Raw genomic sequence first — 19,820 nt, 5'->3', positions numbered from 1 at the left:
AATCAGATTTTTTTTTTTAATTTTGGGTATGCAGTTTCATAGCCCATTAAATTTTAGGAGGTAAAAGTGCAAACCGCAAGACGATAGAAAATCGCATTGATTTTTTATATTTTTTTTTGCTGACGCTGCTAGGCATTTCCTTCCATATAAAAAGAAATTTTGAGCATAGTCNGTATTTGACTAAAGTTGATGAATTTTTTTTAGTAAGCGTAGTGACATTAGAGCTTTAAAAAAATATTTTTATAATTTAGATTTTTTTTTTTTAAATTTAAATATATATATTCAAGTTGCATTAATAATATGTTCTCAATGAGTGTTTTTCATTTCGTTTACATTTTCGAAAACAGCATTTATTGATGAAAATATTTCTAAAAAAAAGTAAGTGCGCCTGGGCCACACTGGAGAAGTGAAACTTACGTTACATATCTATTTTGTCTCATAACCATATACATACATATGTACATCTGCTTTTGATTAAGGTTATATTTTTTGTATTTTTTTTCTATCTAGATCCCTACATCTACCCCTGTTCGTTCTAATTACATTTATGTTTTTCCGTTTCCCTTTATCTTCGTTTTTATCTTTATACTCTATCGATAACAAACTCGATAGTCACACTCACCGCCCATGCGCGCAACGTGTTCACTAGAAAGCGCGTACAGGAGCAACTAACAATTTGCTAATATTTCCGACTTTTAACGTAACCTTATATAATAATGATGGCATATATGGTATTTTTAAGGCATTTTTAGGTTAAGTTTTGCTCGGAGGTATGTGTTAAAATAATCCCATTAATTCAAATTTTTTGGTGTTCACACACAACATTATTACCATGGAACGGATTTTTAGGACCTAAAAACCTATAAAAAAAGGAAAATGGGCAGGAAAAGGCACTAGAAGGCAAAACAAGGTACTAAATAAAAACCAAAACCGAAGAATAATCAAAAAATACATTTATTGTAGAAATGTTTATTTTACAAGTGAAAAGAGAAAAACTATGAACCACATAGTTTCATTATATCAAAAGTTTGTACTTTTTATCTTTGACTATTTTCTTTATTTGAGTTTTTAACTCGCAAAACTTTAATCTCTATAGTTGTAGTAATATTGAACCACAAGATGCATTTTGAAGTTTTCTGGCAGCATTTTTATTAGATGTTCGCGAAGAAAAGCTTTAAATGTACTAAACGTGCGCTCGACGTGAGTTGATACAGGTGGCGCCCAATTTAAATATTGTAAGCATAGGCATGTATGCACGTTGACTAACAAATACTATGTGTAACTAGCCCTTAAGCTATTTTGCAATTGTGTTTACACCTTAAGTTATGTGTCTAGACCTTAAGATTTGGTTGTTTTGTTAAGAGCGTGGGTAACCACCATCTTGGCATTGAATAAGAGAATCAGATTGACTACCAACCACACTAGACGTGTGTAATTTATTAGAGAGTTCGTTTAAGTTCGTTTTCAATATGGAACGTTTAAAACGTTCATATTATCAGGAATAAGGGCTTTCCCTTTACAATTAAAGTTAGTAAAGGCGAATATCTTTAAAAAAAGGCAACTTCAGATGTGTATATATGGAATCAGGGAAAGCTAAATCGTGGTCATTCTTAATCGAATATACTCTCTGTCTCTTTAGCAGAAAAAAGGCATTTTCCATAAAATCCGTACCCTGATTATTACAAACATACGGGGAAAATTTCGGAGTTATATGTATATGCATCGGTGCACTTTTTTATTTAATTTTTAAGACGTTTTTGAGGTTAGGTTTATATGGGAGGTATGCTTTAAAATAAATCGATTTGCCAATTTTTCGTTTTTTTTTTTATTTGTCTCCATAAATGTTGCACCCGGAACATTGAGGTTATACGCCGACTCCTATTTTTCCAAAAAAAATGTATGTACCACTGTGCGATGTTGAACACTTGAACAATCACAATAAAAAAATTATTAGACAAAGTTTACATACATTCTTATGGTTGACTGATAGCGCTAGAACCATACAGTTGCATGTGAACTCAAAAAAAAGGGACTTGATCAGATTATTTTAACACACACCAAGCTTAACTAAAAATGCCTTAAAAATACCACAAATGCCATCATTATTATATAAGGTTATGTTAAAAGTCGAAAATATGAGCCAATTGTTAGTTGCCTCTGTACGCGCTTTCTAGTGAACACGTTGCGCGCATAGGCGGTGAGCGTGCATGGTATGGTTCACGATGCGTGCGCGCTGTGACAAATGTTGCTGTAAGTAATAAACAGAAAAAATCTAACATTTTTGTTTTTAATATTTTCTTGAATAAATGCAGTTTTCGAAAATATAAACCACATTGAAAATACTCATTGAGAACATATTTTTAATGCAACTTGAATATTTACAATGTTTAAATTAAAAAAAAAAAAAAAATTCTAAATTATAAAAATATATTTTTTTTAAAGCTCTAATGTCACTACGCTTACAAAAAAATCATCAACTTTCGTCAAATACTTTAAGAGAAAATGAGTTTTGAAGAAAAAAGATTGATTAAAAATATATTTGCTTATAAAAACTTTAAAAACTAAAATTTTTCGAAAAAATTCTCAGAATCCCTTTCACATCTATAAACCTCTCTACCCACAAATTTTCACGCAAAAATTCGAACTTGACTGAAATCCGAGGTCCAGTTGAGAAATTTTCACCCATATATAAGATTCGTAATGCTTAAAAATCAGAAAAAGAGTTTCGTCCTCATAAGTCCGAATTTTTTATCATAATTTGACCCTAAATATCATTTTTTTTTTAATTGTGCAGTTTGTCCAAATTCTTACTGTTGTACCTTGATACACGCTGAGTCACAATTTAAATGTTATGATTCAAATCTAAAGGAGTGTAAATATGTTTGTAATTAACAGATATGAGCTCTGACTGATAAAGGTCCAAAAACGAGCGATTATCGTTCGTCAAAACAGACATATCTGTACAAGTTCAGCATTCTTCCAGGCGATCGTCAAAGAATCGTGCACCGATTTTCTTTTATGTCTACATCCATGTGCACATATATCTTATCTGAACTTATTTGTACCAGTTTCCATTTTTCGGGTTTCCTTTCCTCAAATCGCCCAAATTACTCATTCCCGCCGTCACTTAGTGCTTCCCTTCCATATGAAATGTGGGTAAAAATAGAATTATGGACGGATTTAAATGAAAATTCGCTTCTTAGTAAAATCGAGGACGAGGAGTTTGAATTTGAAAATTTGGGTTCTTGTGGCATTTACATAGGTATGTCTATATAGTTCGTTCTATTTTCAAAAGTGAGGCGTCAAACGACAGGGCATGGCCTGTAGATGTGCAATAAAGTTTCATTTTTTTATACGGGTCGCCACCTGTTACAAATTTTATTAAAGTTATTTAATATGTTAAATGAACTAGATATTACAATATGGGCATCAATTGAAATGGTTTTGAAAATGCTTTACTTTTAAATAACACGTAGAAAGGGTGACACGTGTTTAAAAAATCAAAATCACTCTAATTAAGGAAATAAGGTAAGTGAAATATGTATATCAATATGGGTATCAGACAAAAGAAAAAATTAGACATATTAAGCAAGAAATAAGTGAAGAGTAACAACATTCCTTAGTTAATTTAAGAGTCCAGTAATTTAATCAGAACAAATCACTGATTGACAATGTATGTATTTATTATAAAATAACAAATACGGACACAATTATTATTTTAGTTTAACTAAATTTGACTTTACAAACAGGTGGTAACCCTCTTCATACAATTTCCAAGCTAAAACCTTCTTAAACCTCTCCCATATGGTGATACCTAGCTATTTCAATAACCTAATTCTTTTAAATCCAATGGAATTTGATTTTTTAACAGGTGGCAACTCTCTACACGTAGTTAAGAAATAAACCCTTTTTATACACATTTCGGTTGATACCCCTCTCTTAATAATTCATTTAACTTATTAAAAAAATTGAATTTAATTTTTTAACAGGTTGCAACTCTAAAAAAAAGTTAACCTCTATTGTCTACAGGTCAAGCTTTTTAATCTGACACTTCATTTTTGAATATAGAACGAATCGTGCAGATCGGATGGCACTGACAAAAAATAAAAATGCATTAGCAAAAAACGTATTACTTCAAAAAGTACAAAAAATTAGCAGGTTTTTATTTCTTCTTTCGAAAGCTAAAAACCCATACTATTTACTAAAATAATAAAAAATAACATATTTTTACATATATTTTTTATTCATTCCATTAAAATTTACCACTTTTAGAAATTTTGATTAAAAAATTGTTTTTCTGGAATACCGCAGGAACAACCTGTGTTTAATAAAAAATTATAAGTATTAACTAAACAAAATAAAAATACTCAAAACTGGTAACTTAATTAGTTGACCACAAGTGTATACATACTTTTACTCCTTAGGAAAAGTTGCGTAAAAATAATAGTAGATTTAAATTTTTCTTAAAGGTCGAAGCAATTTTTCGCTCTATTTATTGGCTAATTAATTTCTTTGCCCTCAGTATGCGACTAATTGAAATTCAATTTCTTGTGGATATTCATATGTTCTTTTTGCAATTATGTAATTAACAGCAAACGCAATTGTCAGTCGGTAAATTCGTAAGTTGCGGGTAATTAACCTTTTAGGAATATCACCCACCTTTGCGCAAAGTACAATCCCAAGGCCAATTAACGTAGTAATAAATTGTGTGAAATATGCATGTAACTAAGCGCAGATACTTAATGACGATATATTGCCTTTTATGAACTCAAAATAATTAGCATTGTTAGCTAATTTTTATTTTTTTAAAAGAATTTACAACAGGAAACCAATATTTTCATAATGGCTTTTTCTGCATTTGTTAAATCGAACTACAGAACGCTACTTCTATAAGAATTAAAGTCTGCAATTAGTGCCGAGCTAGCAGGCTAACACGCACTATGGGCAATTTTAAACCTTTTTTTGGCAAAAAATAATTGCGCCTAAATAATTAGATGAAAAAAAGTGAGTTTTTATTAATTGATTTCCCACATTTTTGAAAAAAAGTGTATCTAACCCTTGACAACAGAGGGGTATAAAGGGATCACTTTTTAATTTATAGTTTTATTAGAAAAGTGTAAGTGCAGTTTTTTTTAGTCGTGTGAAAAAAGAAAAAAATTCCATTATAACCATTTATTAGTTAGATTTTTATCACCAAAGCAAAATTATAATATTTTGTTATCCACATCTTTAATATCTACTCATTCGCAACCAGAGATGTTAGGTATTTCAAATACAAGTACTTAAAATACAAATACAAAATACATTTTTGTATTTTGTATTTAAATATTTTTTGGAGCAGTATGTATTTGTATTTTATATTTTAAAATACTTTTTTTATTCTTAATATTCATCATATCTTGAAGTTTTCCTTTACAACACTGTCATTAATTTTTTTTGACGTTTGCAAATTTCCAACAACGTAAAAAACTTGTCAAGACGTCTCCGGTTGCAAAATTATAGTGTTTTCGTTCATGTTTTTTGATATGTACTTATCCTTGTCTAGTTCGTCCACTTCATAATAATATCGTTTTGAGCAACTGTCTGATTTCAGGGCAACCATTTCCCCTTACAATGCCTCAAAGTGCAGATCATATGCCGTTTTGCCTTACCGGTTATTATTTTCTTTTAATAAAAAATAAAATTGTCAAACATACTTTTTACGGAAGCAAATGCATAATACCGTCTCAACGAAAATTCTTATCCACTCGAAGCTAGAATTTAATGGGTTATAGATACGGTGACCATAAATTTAAATCAAAAAAACAGAACACATTTTTTTATATAAAAACGTATTTATTATTAAAAGTGACAAAAATTCACATAAAGCACATACATCACATTTCATTGGCTTTGATTTTAATTAACAATGCCATAAAAAAAATTTGTGCATCAAATACAAATCACTGGTATTTTTCTGCGGCATAAATTTGTTTAATTATATTTTCCTTATTTTGTAAATATTCCCTAAACTCCAAGCAACTCAGTTCATAGTTGCATCTCGTTATTAAAATAGATTTAACAGTCTCAATTTTCATTTGCGATTTTTCGTCAGTCCATATATTGTTTAATATGGAAAATACTCTTTCGGTGGGGGCATTTGAACCTGGTAAACACAAATTAAATTCTACAATTTTTAAAATATTTTGAAAAGGTATGGAATTTTTCATAAAATGTTGAAATATTTCAGCCCATTTACTGTCGACTAGCCTTCCACCGACCGTCCATTCCTTTACCTTATTTGGAGTCGCATAATTTTTAACACATGTGAACTCATCAAATAACTCGCTGTCGTTAATTTTAATTTGGCTTCTCTTTTCCATAATATATACACAATTTCTTTCAACATCATGCCAAGATGGCATTGTACGCAAAAGTACCCATTCCATCCCTTCAACCTCTTTAAATGCATGATCCCACTGATTTAAATAATCTATGCAATTAATATAAAATTTTTTGACTTGATCTTTAATTTCACTCAGGTTTTCAGTTCCTGCTCTCTCAAATTCCGAAATTATTTTTTTGATCATCAGTGGTAAAAAAATTTCATCTCTGCGTTCTGTGATTTTTAATTTCAGTTGTTTTATTAGTAAAGCAACTTCTACCATACAAATATTCTGCGATTCAATTTGTGTAATATAATTATGGAAAAGAGATGCTTGACAATGTGTAAACAAAAGCCACATTTCTGAAGTAGAATTTTCAAAGAATGTTTTTAGAATGCTTGGGCAGTGAGGTTGTTCTAAAAAATATTTTTTTAGTGGTTTGAAAAGTTTCAAAATTCGTTCAATTGCTGGCTTCAAAGTAAGCCATCTTGTTTTACTATACCCCAGCATTTTTTTATATTCGACATCAACAGTGTCACAAATTTCTTTTAAATGCTCTACTCTAACCGTATATATGTAAAAGTATGAAAATATTTTTACGACAATGACTTCAATGTCCACAGGAAGACACTCTATCGATGATTGTATACAATTATTCACAATGTGAGCAGCACAATTTACGCCAATAAGGGTACTCCCGGTGGACTCAGCTAGTTTATGGAAAAGATTATTTTTTCCGCGTCTTGCGGCTCCCCCGAAGTTACAATTAGTATTATCCGCACACAGAGCGAGTAGTTTCGTACTTAAAGCAAACTTTGTCATGAGATCAAAAATATAATTTCTAAGTAAATCTGACGTTTCACCGCGCAGATCATTAACTTCTAATATTTTTAATTGTACACCTTTCTCCGGTAAAAAGTATCTAACTAGTACTGGGCACACTTTCATACTACCATGATTTGAGCAGTCGGAAAATATAGCAATAAAATTTACGACACTCAAATCTGCTTCGACTAGTTGCATTGCATTTGGTGCTAACACATTACAGACAATAGCTTCACACTTTGTGCGAGCTGATGAATAATTTTCATCAAAACACTTTTTAATGAGCTTCGATGTGCAGTCATTCGAACGGAAAGAAAAATTATGTTTCACAGTGTGATACGCCCAGGTTCCTTCATTTATGCTGGTTTTCCTTCCTTGCGCATCCATCGTACGCGTCCGCACAAAGTTCAACACGGTTTTGCTGGTTGAAGCTGCAACATCAGCATTCCGATGCTTCCTAGTTTGCAAATGGCGTAGCACATCGTATTTGCCTCCATTGGCGATAGAAAAAACAGCCAAACATCTTAAACATTGCACTTCACTGGCATGTATTTTTTTTAAGAACTTGTACTGGTTTTGCATTTCTTCATTGAATACGCATTTTCTGTGGGGCGGCATTATGCACAGCTGAAATAAAAGAATACTTGTGAAGTTAAGCTACTTTAAGCTTTAAACACTATTTGCAGTAAAACTTACCTATTTGTTTGCTAATTTTACGCAATGCAATCCAAGCCGACAACTTAGCTTCACGTAATTTACAATGGGCAATCAGCTGTTTAATAGGGATTACAAAGTAATATCGATATCAACATACATTTCGATCATCAAAGGGTTGCCGTAGTAGAAACAACTTTTTTTTTATTTGAATAGCGCATGAAAGCAGAACAAAAAACAGAACATTTGCGAAAAACAGAACATTTTTGTTATTTTCCATAAAAAAAAATACGCAGAACAAGCGGTTTAAAAACAGAACTGTTCTTCTAAAAACAGAACGGATGGTCACCGTAGTTATAGAACTGCATATTAAGAATTTTTCTAAAAATTCTTAATAAAAATTTTGTTGATGGTGTAAAATTTTGGTGAATAGTCAAAACTGGTCAACATGTTGTGTCCCTAGTTGTGTCACCCCCTAGGATTGTTCCATACCGAACAAATACCCCTATTTTTTATTTCGAAATCAAAAAATATTTAGAGGTCGCTCAAAGCGCTCAAAGTTTTCCATATATTTTTATAAAACTTTTCGTAGAAATGGTATAGAATTCTTGAAAACCAGTATTTTTCTATCGGAAAACTCAGTTTCTCTTCAGGAGATTCCCAATAATGATACCCAGTTATTTATTTAACCATTTTTTAATAGTAACTTCATTTTATATGGCAGCCGAAACCCCCCGAAAATGCCAGAAAATGCAATGGGAGAGGGGGGGAGAAGTTAAAAATCATTAATATTATTAAAAAATGGTTAAATAAACAATTGGGTATGTATCCTGAAGAGATCCAGAATTTTCTGATCGAAAATATTGAATTACCTGCATTTTTCGCATTGTCAGTGACAATTCGTCAATTTTTTTGGTCTTTTGTTTCATAAAAACAATATTCACTCTCATTTCAATTCCATGAAAAGTTGCACTGAAAAAGTGACAAAATTGTCCTTTACAAAATTGTTGCCAGTCATATGAAATTTATATGTATTAATTGCATTTACACTCCGCAACACCTGGGTTCAAACCCTGGTCAAAGCAACATCGCAAAAAATATAGAAAAAAGGTTTTTTCTTAAAAGCGGTCGTCCCTCGGCAGGCAATGAATGGCAAACCTCCGAGTGGATTTCTGGCATGAAAAACAGCTTCTCATAAAAATACAATCGCCGTTCGGAGTCGGCGTAAAACTGTAGGTCCCTCCGCTTTGTGTGACAACATCAAGGCGCACGCCACTAACCGGAGGAGAAGCTCGGCCAAACACTAACATATGTGTAAGCGCCAATCTATAATTGCATTTGCATTACCTTAATTTTAAGACATATTCAAGTTATTGAAAAGTAATAAAATGTGCGCAATTACCATATTACAAGTTTACAAAACTATCCTTTGGAAACTTTCCGACGGAGCTATTTAGTTTTGTCGCTATTGTCGTGACAATTTTGTCAGAGTCACAATTGTCACCACTATTGCCAGACAATTGTCGACAATATTCTAGTATTGTTACTGTCGCTTTCGAAAAATTGTCACAGTTGCTTACAGGCGTTTATTTAACAGTAAAAATGTCGCTGACAATTCTGGCTCTGAAATTTTCCGGAAATATCGACAATTGTCACACCTGTTACTTTTATGAAATAGGCGCCAGGTGGCGATATGCACATAAGTACAAGTGGTATCAAAAGTATTTTCAAAGTACGTATTTTGTATTTTGAATTTAAATACTTTTTAAAAACCTGTTTTGTATTTTGTATTTAAATACTATTTTACAAGCATTTTAACATCTCTGCTCGTAGCTTTAGTCTCCAGACCAAATTTTTAAAAGAACGTGTTCTAATATAACAAGTAAGAAAGTCCAAATTCGGGCGGAGCCGAACATTAAATACCCGGCGCAAATATTAAATATATATTTTTTCACCTTTCCGAAACCTACCGCTAGATGGTAAGCCGGGGTGTATCTATTTTGAGTAAATTAGCGATTTCTGAAATTTACCGTTATATGAAAAGCGGCCGTAATTTTAGTCCGATTTCAATAATTTTCAATGCTTTGCTCTCATGTGGCAAGCACAATAACCACATCGAGTTTGGTACAAATTAGTAGAACGGTTACCGATATACATATATGTGATCATAAGTGGGCNCTGATCATTTATGTATACATTTGTCTATATCTATCTCGATTCGTTTTGGCTGTTACAAACAACCGTTATGTGAACAAAATTAATATACCCTTGTGCACAAGTGCGCTCGGGTATAAAAATTTACACTTTATGTCTCACTTTCAATTGAAATTTTAATTGCACATAAATAAGTAGACTTTGACTGCTGACTGTAGTAATCAATCTTTTTATAAAAACATAGTTACCATACCCATGTTTTCCTGTGTTATCTAAAATATAGAAAAAAGAAAAACGTGAAGTTAACGCAAGTAACAAATTAGTTTTTGCCAGAAAAACAGTCGTTTAGACCATATTGCAATGTTACAAAGCATTAAATTCTGCCACGGTCAAATGTAATCTACATATTCCCCATCTTGAGACGGGCCGAATGTCCGAGTCATTCAACGCTTGAGTAGCTGGTTATTCCGCATAAATAAAAAATTCCAATTTGCTGCTCATCATATTTCGAATTATTACGATTCTCTCGACGTGCTGCCCCATCCCCACTTGCGTGCTCGTACATATCCTTGGAGCGATGCTTGGTGAGCCATTGTGGGCGTATGGCTAACTACATAGTAGAGAGGTTGCGTTGCTGTAAAAGTCAATCGGATTTTCGTGCCAGTATGCTGCTTTGTTTAGCCATTTGATTCGAAATTTATGATCATCTTCATTCACGCTTCAATGGCATCCACTCTGTACAATTGCAAGATGACTGGCATGTCTGGCGTAGAAATTTGTTTGGGATTTATTGTATTCCATGTGGTTTGTTCAAAAGTATTTGTTGCTCTTATTGGCTATCAAACTATAACACAGTGCACAATAGGGCAAATGATCAATTTTTCTGTGCGAAATTAAAGAAAGCATCAAAATAAACTTTTTGAACAAAAAACCTTAAGGATAGCTTAAAGGAGACTAACTTTCGTAAATGAACCTATTTACGACCAAAAAATGTGTTTAACTCTTTCGCTACCTATAATGTAAACATACATATTATTACTGTAACATTAAAGCATCTACCTGTTTGAAAAGTGCAATAAATTTTGTTTCTCTTTTCTTTCTTACTAACAAACTTCAAACAAATGGCTCTTTTCTTGCACAAAAAATCGCAATTTTAAATAAGCTTAAAATAACTTATAATCAGGGAACGGATTTTTAGGACCTAAAAACCTATAAAAAAGGCAAAATAAAATGACGAAATAGGCTGGAAAAGGCTAAATAAAATAGCGAAAAAGGCAGGAAAAGGCACTAGGTATTGCAAAAAAGGCAAAACAAAATAGCGAAAAAGGCAGGAAAAGGCACTAGGTATTGCAAAATAAGGCACTAAAAAAGACGGAAAATACGAAGAACAATCAAAAAATACATTTATTTTAGAAATAGTTTCATTATATGAAAAATTTGTACTTTGAATCTTTGACTATTTTATCCTTTCGAGTTTCTAACTCATAAAACTTTAATCTGAATAGTTGTAGTAACATTGAACCACAAGATGCATTCTGAAGTTTTCTGGCAGCATTTTCATTCGATTTTCGCGAAGAAAAGCCTTGAATGTAATAAATGTGCGCTCGACGTAAGTTGATACAAGTGGAGCCCAATTTAAATATGGAACGTTTGAAACGTTCATATTATCAGGAATAAGGGCGCTTTCCTCGCTCTTTGCAATTTTATCCACACCCCTTGTTGTCTCCAAGCCTACGTTAGCTGAGAAAACGGCTTTGAATTTTTCCAACACCAATTTGGCAAGAGGTCCTTGCGCTTCTATAAGCCGCATGGGCATGTGTATATTTTGTATTCTTTAAAATAAAATTGTAAATGCTATAATCACTTTTTTAAAGGTAGAAAAGGCAAAAAAGGCAAAAAAAAAGGCAAATATCTTTAAAAAGGCAAAAAAAGGCAACATCAAATGTGTATATATGAAATCAGGGAAAGCTAAATCGTTGACATTCTTAATCGAATATACTCTATCTCTTTAGCAGAAAAAAAGGCAATTTCCATAAAATTTGTTCCCTGCTTATAATATATCAATAAAAAGATTCTATAGGATTTTAAAGTAGTCAAAAGGGGTTTAAATCAATCAATTTGTTTCAATTGATGTTTAGAATAGTCTTATTTTCGAGTTAAAAATACTAAATCTCTAAAAAAGTTTGAATAAAGAAATAAAGTCGGATATATGCTCCATTTCAAATTTTATTTTAATTATTCACGCAATTCGCACAACATGCACTTAAAAAGTCACAAGCAATAACTATCATAAATTTTCAAACCGATATCGTTGAACTGACTTTGACCAACTATAATAAGCTGGTATATTACATTTAGCAAAGCTAAGTATATTCCCCAAGTTTTTTCGTATTTCTAATTAGACTTTCGCATAGAGACCATAACGATTATGAGCAACAAATTTAAATATTGTATATAATTATTACTGAATAATGGAAAAGTTGTTTTCATCTCCTGAATTGAATATCGTAAGACTAAAAACTTTTTCATCTTCTCCTAATATTTATCTGTGAATATTATTATTTTTTTCTGGCGGGACGATTATTTTACCAAAGATATTATTTTCGTCTTCTCATAATAATTATCGGGGACTTTTATTTTTTTTCGATTCCCGGGACGTTTATTTCAATACGAAAATGATTTACGTCTTCTTATAATAATTATATGGGAACATTATTTTTTTCGTCTCGGGACGTTTATTTCAAGATCGGAATGATTTACGTCTTCTCTTAAAAATTATATGAGACTTTTATTGAAATGAAACTTCTTAATTGGGTTCAGAGACTTAAAGTGCTAAATATTTAATGCCACGATTGTTCATGTCATTAAATCTACATCGTTCCTTCGATTTTCAGAAATGAGGTGTAAAATTAATGGGCTTTGCTTTTATGTGGTTTTAGTTTTTTGAAAGGGGTTGCCAGATGATAGCAAATCAAATTCCAAAAGGCGAGCTCATAGATATCGGTTTTTAATTTTGCGAAATCGGCACTACATGTACCAATTCTATTAAGAGAAAACGTGGGACGTAAATCATTTTCGTCTTGAAATAAATGTCACGAGAGAATAGAAGAATTAAAGTCGCATACAATTATTATGAAAAGACGTAAATCATTTCCGTCTTAAAAAAAACGTCCCACGAGATGAAAAGATAATAAAAGTTCCATATTATTATTACGACAAGACGTAAATCATTTCCGTCTAAAAATAATGGTCCCTCGGGACGGAAAAAAATAAAAATTCCATATAATTATTGTGAGAATACGTATGTAAATAATTTTCGTCTTGAAATAAACATCCCGAAAGACGAGAAAAATAAAAATCCCATATAATCATTATGAAAATACGTAAATATTTCCATCTGAAAATAATCGTCCCGCGAGACGAAAAAAGATATTTCTCGTAAATAACACTGGATCACAAATTTGTGTTTGGTTTTTGTTCCGCGGATACCCCTATCCATTCCCCATGTAGAATCGTCCGCTGATTCCAAAAATCTAGTTAATTTTTTATTCTATGGATACGTTTTGGAAATATTTTCAATTTACCGTTATTAAGCTTTAAATAAAAGTCACTTATATCTCATGAATCAATTTAACAAACTGAAAATGAAATACGACAAATGAAAGCTAACAAAATTTGTCTTAAAAAACCCTCTATACATCACTTTCCGATAGGTCTGATAGTTTCTGACAAAATATTTAATCATTCCAGATTTTATGTTTTTTTTTGTGAAAATATGAAAAAAAAACACTAACAGAAGCAAAATTTAAAAAATACCAGGTTCTGTGTCAAATTGTTGGCCTTTTGCTAAAGCCTGTTCTGTTACAAAAAAAAAAAATCAAGTTACTAATGAAGAAAGTCGATGGATAAATAAAGAAGTGATGAGTGGTCAAATGAAAATGCGCAAAGATTTTTTGTATTTCTCTTAAAACAAGGCGACGTTTTAGATCCCAAATATTAGGAGAATAATTATTTTGGGTCTCTGCTTTCGCACGGAAAATGGGGTGATTTGACCTATTGTGCAGTGTTGGAGAAATTTTTGCAATGTGGCTTAGATTTGAATTTTTATTAAAGATGTATCTAATTCGATCTCCGAGGACACTGTGTGTGTTTCAATGTAATTGTAATACTTACACAGACGGTTGCATGCTGCTGTAAATTTTCGCAGATATCTCTGTACTTTGTTGTTGCTATTTGTCTTTATCGATTACGTTTGTCACATTTTATATTGTTCAGGTCATACTTGTATATACTGATAGTCGTAAAATGTACTACCATACATATCTATATCCCTTCAAGAAATTGAAACAGGGTAAGAGAGAACTCATATGTGTATTGATAGCCTAAATTAACCATATTATGTAGGTACATATTTAAAAGCAAACAGGACTACGCAAATTCCAGACTATTGATTGCTTTTCTTATGATCGGGCACAATTGTCAGTATAATGTGTGAAGGAAACCTTTTAAAAATAGTCCTAATTATACTACCTAATTATGTATTTACCTATTATATAAGAAGCAATTTTTAAACAAAAAATACAATCGACTTCAATGCTCGCATACACATTTAGGAGTAGTATTAATTTATTCATGATCCAATGATCGGAAATAAACCATATTAATATGGGCTCATCCTTGAGATACCACCTTGCCGATAAAAATTATCGAAACCGGTTAACATGGTCCAAAGTTATCTGGTTACATACTTCATAAAAAAATATTCCGATGAATTGATAAGCTTTCTCATTTTAAAGTCGTTTAAAAACAAATGCTAGCTTCATTTGAACAAATTTCCAAAATACTGGGCATGAACACGTAACTTTGAAACGAAAGTCGTTCAAACGATACTGACAAAACGATGTCGTCAAAACACTGATTCATGTATTTATGTTGCTGTTACGTGCTACTGTTACGTGAAGCAAAATTGGAATTGAGTTGACGATATCGCACAAACGATCGAACAATTTTTGGTTTTCATGAAGCAAGACAGTTTCAGCATGATATCGTCCAGATGATTGTCGTCATAAGTGATTCATGCCCTGGGCCAATTTAAAGGTTTTTCTTTTAAACGAATATATCGTTAACTTAATATAGAAAGGCCCTAACCTCAATTCCGTTCAACATTTAGTTTTGTAGATTACTCAGCACTAACTGTTTTTGTGTAGCAAAATGTAAAAAATGTACAAAAATATGTTCTAGCTACACATTGGCGGTAATAACGCCCAATAGATTTTACTAGTGAACCCACATGGCGTTAAAACGCCCAAAATTTTAATTCATAAGCGATCCGAGTACCATATTTCATAAATCCGTGCAGACGTTCCTGAGTGAAGAGAGGTCTCGCATTGTGGCGGGTTTTAATATCAACATGTCAACTAATGGGTGTGCTAACCTTAACCTATTGACCTACAGTGCATAATGTAATAATACTTTTTTTGAAAATAATCATGTATGCAGTTTTGTAGCCCATTCGATTTTAGTATAATAAAGTGAAAGTTTCAAGTGGTTACAAAATACACCGTTTATTTTTGACAATTTTTTTGTTGACAGTGTCATGCATTTTCTGCCATACAAAGCACGCTCGACAAAATTTTTATATGGAAGAAAATGCGCAGCGCCGTAAACACAAAAAAAAATGTCAAAAATCAACGGTATTTAGCACCTTTTGCAACCTTTTGCAGAGAACACCTTTCTGCGTAGGCGGCCTTCGGCCGCACTTAGGGATTATAACCCTCACTAAGTAGAATTCTCCTTTCTGTTTTGCGAAGAAAAGGGGCTGAACACCTTTTGCAGAGAACACCTTTCTGCGTGTATTAAAAACCCCCGAGAAAAAAGAAATAAATATCCTCACTCCGATATCGGTTAGGCCTTCCGCAAAATTTTTATGCAGAGCTCTTTGTTGAACATATTTTAAAAACACATTATACTCATTTATTCCCGACTGTTGTCGAGATCATTGCGAAACAAAGGTGGATTGTTGAAAATCCCTTCGTTTTAGTTTGTTGAATTTTCGAACATGTGGTAGCCCCCTTTATATTCACCATCACAGCCATTTTGATTTGTTTGCTTGTTTACTTTGTCGGAGAAGAGTAGTGAAATTAATTAACGCGTTTTATGTTGTTAAAAAAAAAAAATAAAATTCATTTAATGTACACAAAATACACGTGAACATTGCAAAGATCGTATGTTTATAAAAATATAAGTATCAAGTGCTCTTTTTTCTATGAAACTTTGCTAGTGAAACTGCAAAGAATTTACCAACAAATTAGTTAAATACTATTACTAATAAAGTGAAAAGAGTGATAAATAATGTAAATATATACGATTCTTAACATCCCTGCCAAATTTCATGACGAAATTCGTTATAGTTTTGTGTAAACACCCAAAAACCGATGTAATGGAAAGCCAACCCTGTTCATCTCTCTTATGTTAAATTTTGAAAGACATTGGAGGTATTCTAGAAATTTTACCCTGCAAACCATTAAGTGAATGAAACATGAAACAACTGTTTACATTAATTTGAAAAACTAGGTATTAACCCCCTCGGGAGCAGCAAAAACCTCAACTACCGATAAAACATTAAAATATTTTGCAATGCAATGAAATTCACAATAGGGGATGATCGATGGACTTGGGCGAGCCTAAGATATTGATCAAAAACTGTCATCTTTCACACAGATTGCTTTTAGAGCATAGTGAACAATATTTTTCCTGTTACCAATCAAAGTTCTAAAAAAGCGGATTTTCGGCCCATGCTAATCTGTTATATACATAAGTTTGCACAAAAAAAGTTATACACCCTTTGAATAAGAGCAAAAGGCGGACTATGTCTATATTTTTAGTCTTTTAGTTATTTACATATAATAAAAAATAATAAGTTTTTACCCATATCTCGATTTCGGAGGCAAACATCGAAAAACGGAGAAATTTCTCTTTTACCTATGACTCAATCTCTTAAAAAAAATTGGTTTGGTCCAATACCCAGCCGAGTGCTGTGCAGTGTAATGATTCCAGTATCTTCATTTATGTAAATATATTGTAACTATCAATATCTTATAAAGAGAAGTGTAAATTTTTTTATTATCTAAAACTAATAAAGTTAGAAGGACGAAATTCGAGGATGTGGTAGTTTACATATTAGTCCTTGACAAATATTTTTTTTTTGAAATAAATATTGGAATTTTCCAACGATATTAAAGTTTTAAAAGGACATTTTCAACACATATTCGTCCTGGTGCACCAAAAGATTAAATTGTTTTTCAATTCTACAAAATTTTTTCTTTTAATTGATACCCATATTGTTACTCTACAATGCACCAAATCTTTTAAACAATTTTTTTTATTCAATCATATCCTAGAAATTTCAAAGTCCTGTAAAAAAACCCTGACGTCAGCGAAAAAATTAAAAACTCAGTTATACTATTTTGGCTCCTAGTTTTGTGAATATATTGATTTTTTCGTGTGTTTTAAAAATTGTTGGTTGTTGTCGCCTGTGATATAAGCCCTGGATATTTTACTTATAAAGCCCATATTTCTTGAATTGCTGTAAATTAACTTTTAAAATGAATGCTTTGCAACTAAAATTTAAGTTCGCCATATCACAAATTCAATTGCATGCAGTAGCCAGGAAGAGATTTATTACACAAGGGGTAGTACTAGTTTTCTCTTTTATCCCCGCGATTTAAGCGAAGAATTGTGTAGTCACTTTCAAAGGCTGTTATCGGTGCAGTCGAACGCATTAAAATCCAATAAGCAAATAAGTATTTTGTAAAGTGCCTGCGACTTTTACTTCTTTCTTGGTCGTTGATATGTATTAGCATGGGCCGAAAATCCGCTTTTTTAGAATTTTGATTGGTAGTAGAGAATCGAAGTTAGCTAAGAAAACTTTTTTTTTAGTACTTGAACTTTGATGGACTTGGGCGAGCCTAAGATATGGACCAAAAATTTTCATATGTCACACATATTGTTTTTAGAGCATAGTATGGTATTTTTGCTATTACCAATCAAAATACTAAAAATGCGGATTTTCGGCCCACGCTAATATGTATGTATGCATGCATGTACACCTTTGGCCCGCGCCCATCTGTTGCTGCTTCCGCCTTTGCTTGAGCACTTCCACTGCATTTCTGTTTCTGAAATTTTACTCTTGTGCTTGTTATTTTACGAAATAGCTAACGCATACTTTCCTTCAGCTTCCCACTTTGGTTGCAAATGTTTCCTCTATTGCCGAGGACGATTTGATGAAATTGCACAAAATAATAAAATTGATAAAAGCCCTTTACAGAACGATGATGCATTAGAAAGGCGGGTCTTTGTAACCGTTTAAAGAAAATCTGTTAAATGCATAAATAAATACAAAGATATTGGAAATATTGTTGATGTCGAATACGTGTAACGCATAAGCAAATTTACCACTTACATCCATACGAACACTTAACAGAAAACTTTGAAATGTTCAATATTAAGTTAAAAATTAAGGAGGGCGATAACACATTTCCCCGTTCAAGGCGTTCAGGCTCGCTGGGAAGCACCAGCGGCCGCAACAGCCCAGCGAATATGAGTTTACGCAGTTCACTAGTGTCCTCGAACCGCAGCCCAAATAATTCGCTAAAGCACAAGGACAAACGTGTTCGAATTGTAACGACATACACTGGAGGTTTGAAGGGCAATAGACAATATGGTAAGAATGAAATTTGTGGCAATAAGTGCACATATGTATGTATGTGATACCGTTAATGATGATGGCTTGCAGAGTAAGTGTTACCTGTCAGCGGGTGAAGTCATAACTAAATATGCACAAGTGTCCTAGATTTAGTGGGTAAAGCATCTTTTTCTTGGTAAAACCAAATCGTGACTTGCATTGTTAACAGCGCGGCGTGCATCTTCTGCCCTAAAGCATGAACTTATATATGTATGTAGGTAATATCGAATGAAAAGCAAAGTAGCGAAGTGTAGACCAAACGAAAAATTATATTGAGATCATTATGAGTACAGGTATGGTGACCATCCTTACTTTATTTCAAAGAACAGTACTTTTTTCTAGGGTGATGTCCTTTGACTTTATTTATTTTTCTAAAACCATGTTTTTTCCTTTACTTTAAGGCCCGTCCTTTATTTTAAGGCCTGTCCTTTAAATGTCCTCTTTTTGATATATGGGTATTTCCATACGTCACACACGTGACAGTCGTACGTTTCAATGAGAAACAAACAAAGAAAAACATTTGTTTTCTGTTCCTTTTTTTGATCCTTGTATAGCACATAATTATCTCTATAGTTGGTCGAAAGATGAAAACAGTCGAACCGCATGGTCCTTAAATATAAGCAATTAAAGACAGTGTCGTTACGTGACAAAGAATTGAAGTTGATTTTTTTTTCTTACAAAATCGCAAAACTCGGCGAACTGTGGATGGCTCTTTTTTATTTTATTTTTAATATATGATTTGGAGTGATTGTGGTTGTTTTTAGAGTTTTTTGAATTAATGCAACCTGTTTAAATTTTCTTTTACAACCCCAAGTGTGAATCCTCACGTGACGCCACGTTAATTTCCATCGTTATATTTTTGTTAATATTGCTTTTAAAAGAATTTTCAAAGCAAATAAACCAATCGTTTTATGTCGAATATACTTTATATTTTGACTTCAGCGCCAATTCAGAGTAAATTTTTTTGTAAATCTATGATTTATTATGTTTCAACTACATACGCCATATTTGAACAAAATGGGGCCATAAATACGGTTTTTCAAAATTTCTCGACCTTGGCGCCACCTAGCAAGACAATT

At 32.4% G+C, this 19,820-nt stretch overlaps 2 protein-coding genes across 10 annotated transcripts in view; one reads left to right on the top strand and one right to left on the bottom strand.

Annotated features, from left to right (window-relative positions):
* Positions 1-19,820, top strand: part of LOC108376139 (scribble planar cell polarity protein) — a 483,715-nt gene that overhangs the window by 240,513 nt on the left and 223,382 nt on the right. Inside the window, exon 2 of one of the 9 annotated variants that reach the window (XM_017632376.1) lies at positions 18,315-18,720. The exons of the other annotated variants lie outside the window; for them this stretch is intronic. Within the exon in view, the coding sequence (XP_017487865.1) occupies positions 18,492-18,720 (229 nt within the window). The 5' untranslated portion in view covers positions 18,315-18,491. The remainder of the gene's footprint in view (positions 1-18,314; positions 18,721-19,820) is intronic. 9 annotated transcript variants of the gene reach the window in all.
* On the bottom strand, positions 5,850-8,027 carry LOC108376199 (uncharacterized). Its single transcript, XM_017632396.1, has 2 exons — positions 7,887-8,027; positions 5,850-7,817 (listed from the first exon to the last, which is right to left on the bottom strand). The coding sequence occupies exon 2, from the start codon at positions 7,806-7,808 to the stop codon at positions 5,943-5,945; it is 1,866 nt and encodes a 621-aa protein (XP_017487885.1). The 5' UTR covers positions 7,809-7,817; positions 7,887-8,027; the 3' UTR covers positions 5,850-5,942.

This window comes from Rhagoletis zephyria, unplaced genomic scaffold (genome assembly GCF_001687245.7).
Source record: "Rhagoletis zephyria isolate East Lansing unplaced genomic scaffold, Rhagoletis_zephyria_1.1 Rzeph_scaffold_00097, whole genome shotgun sequence".
In the NCBI taxonomy this organism is placed as follows: Eukaryota; Metazoa; Arthropoda; class Insecta; order Diptera; family Tephritidae; genus Rhagoletis; species Rhagoletis zephyria.
This window is presented reverse-complemented; position numbering and strand designations above follow the sequence as displayed.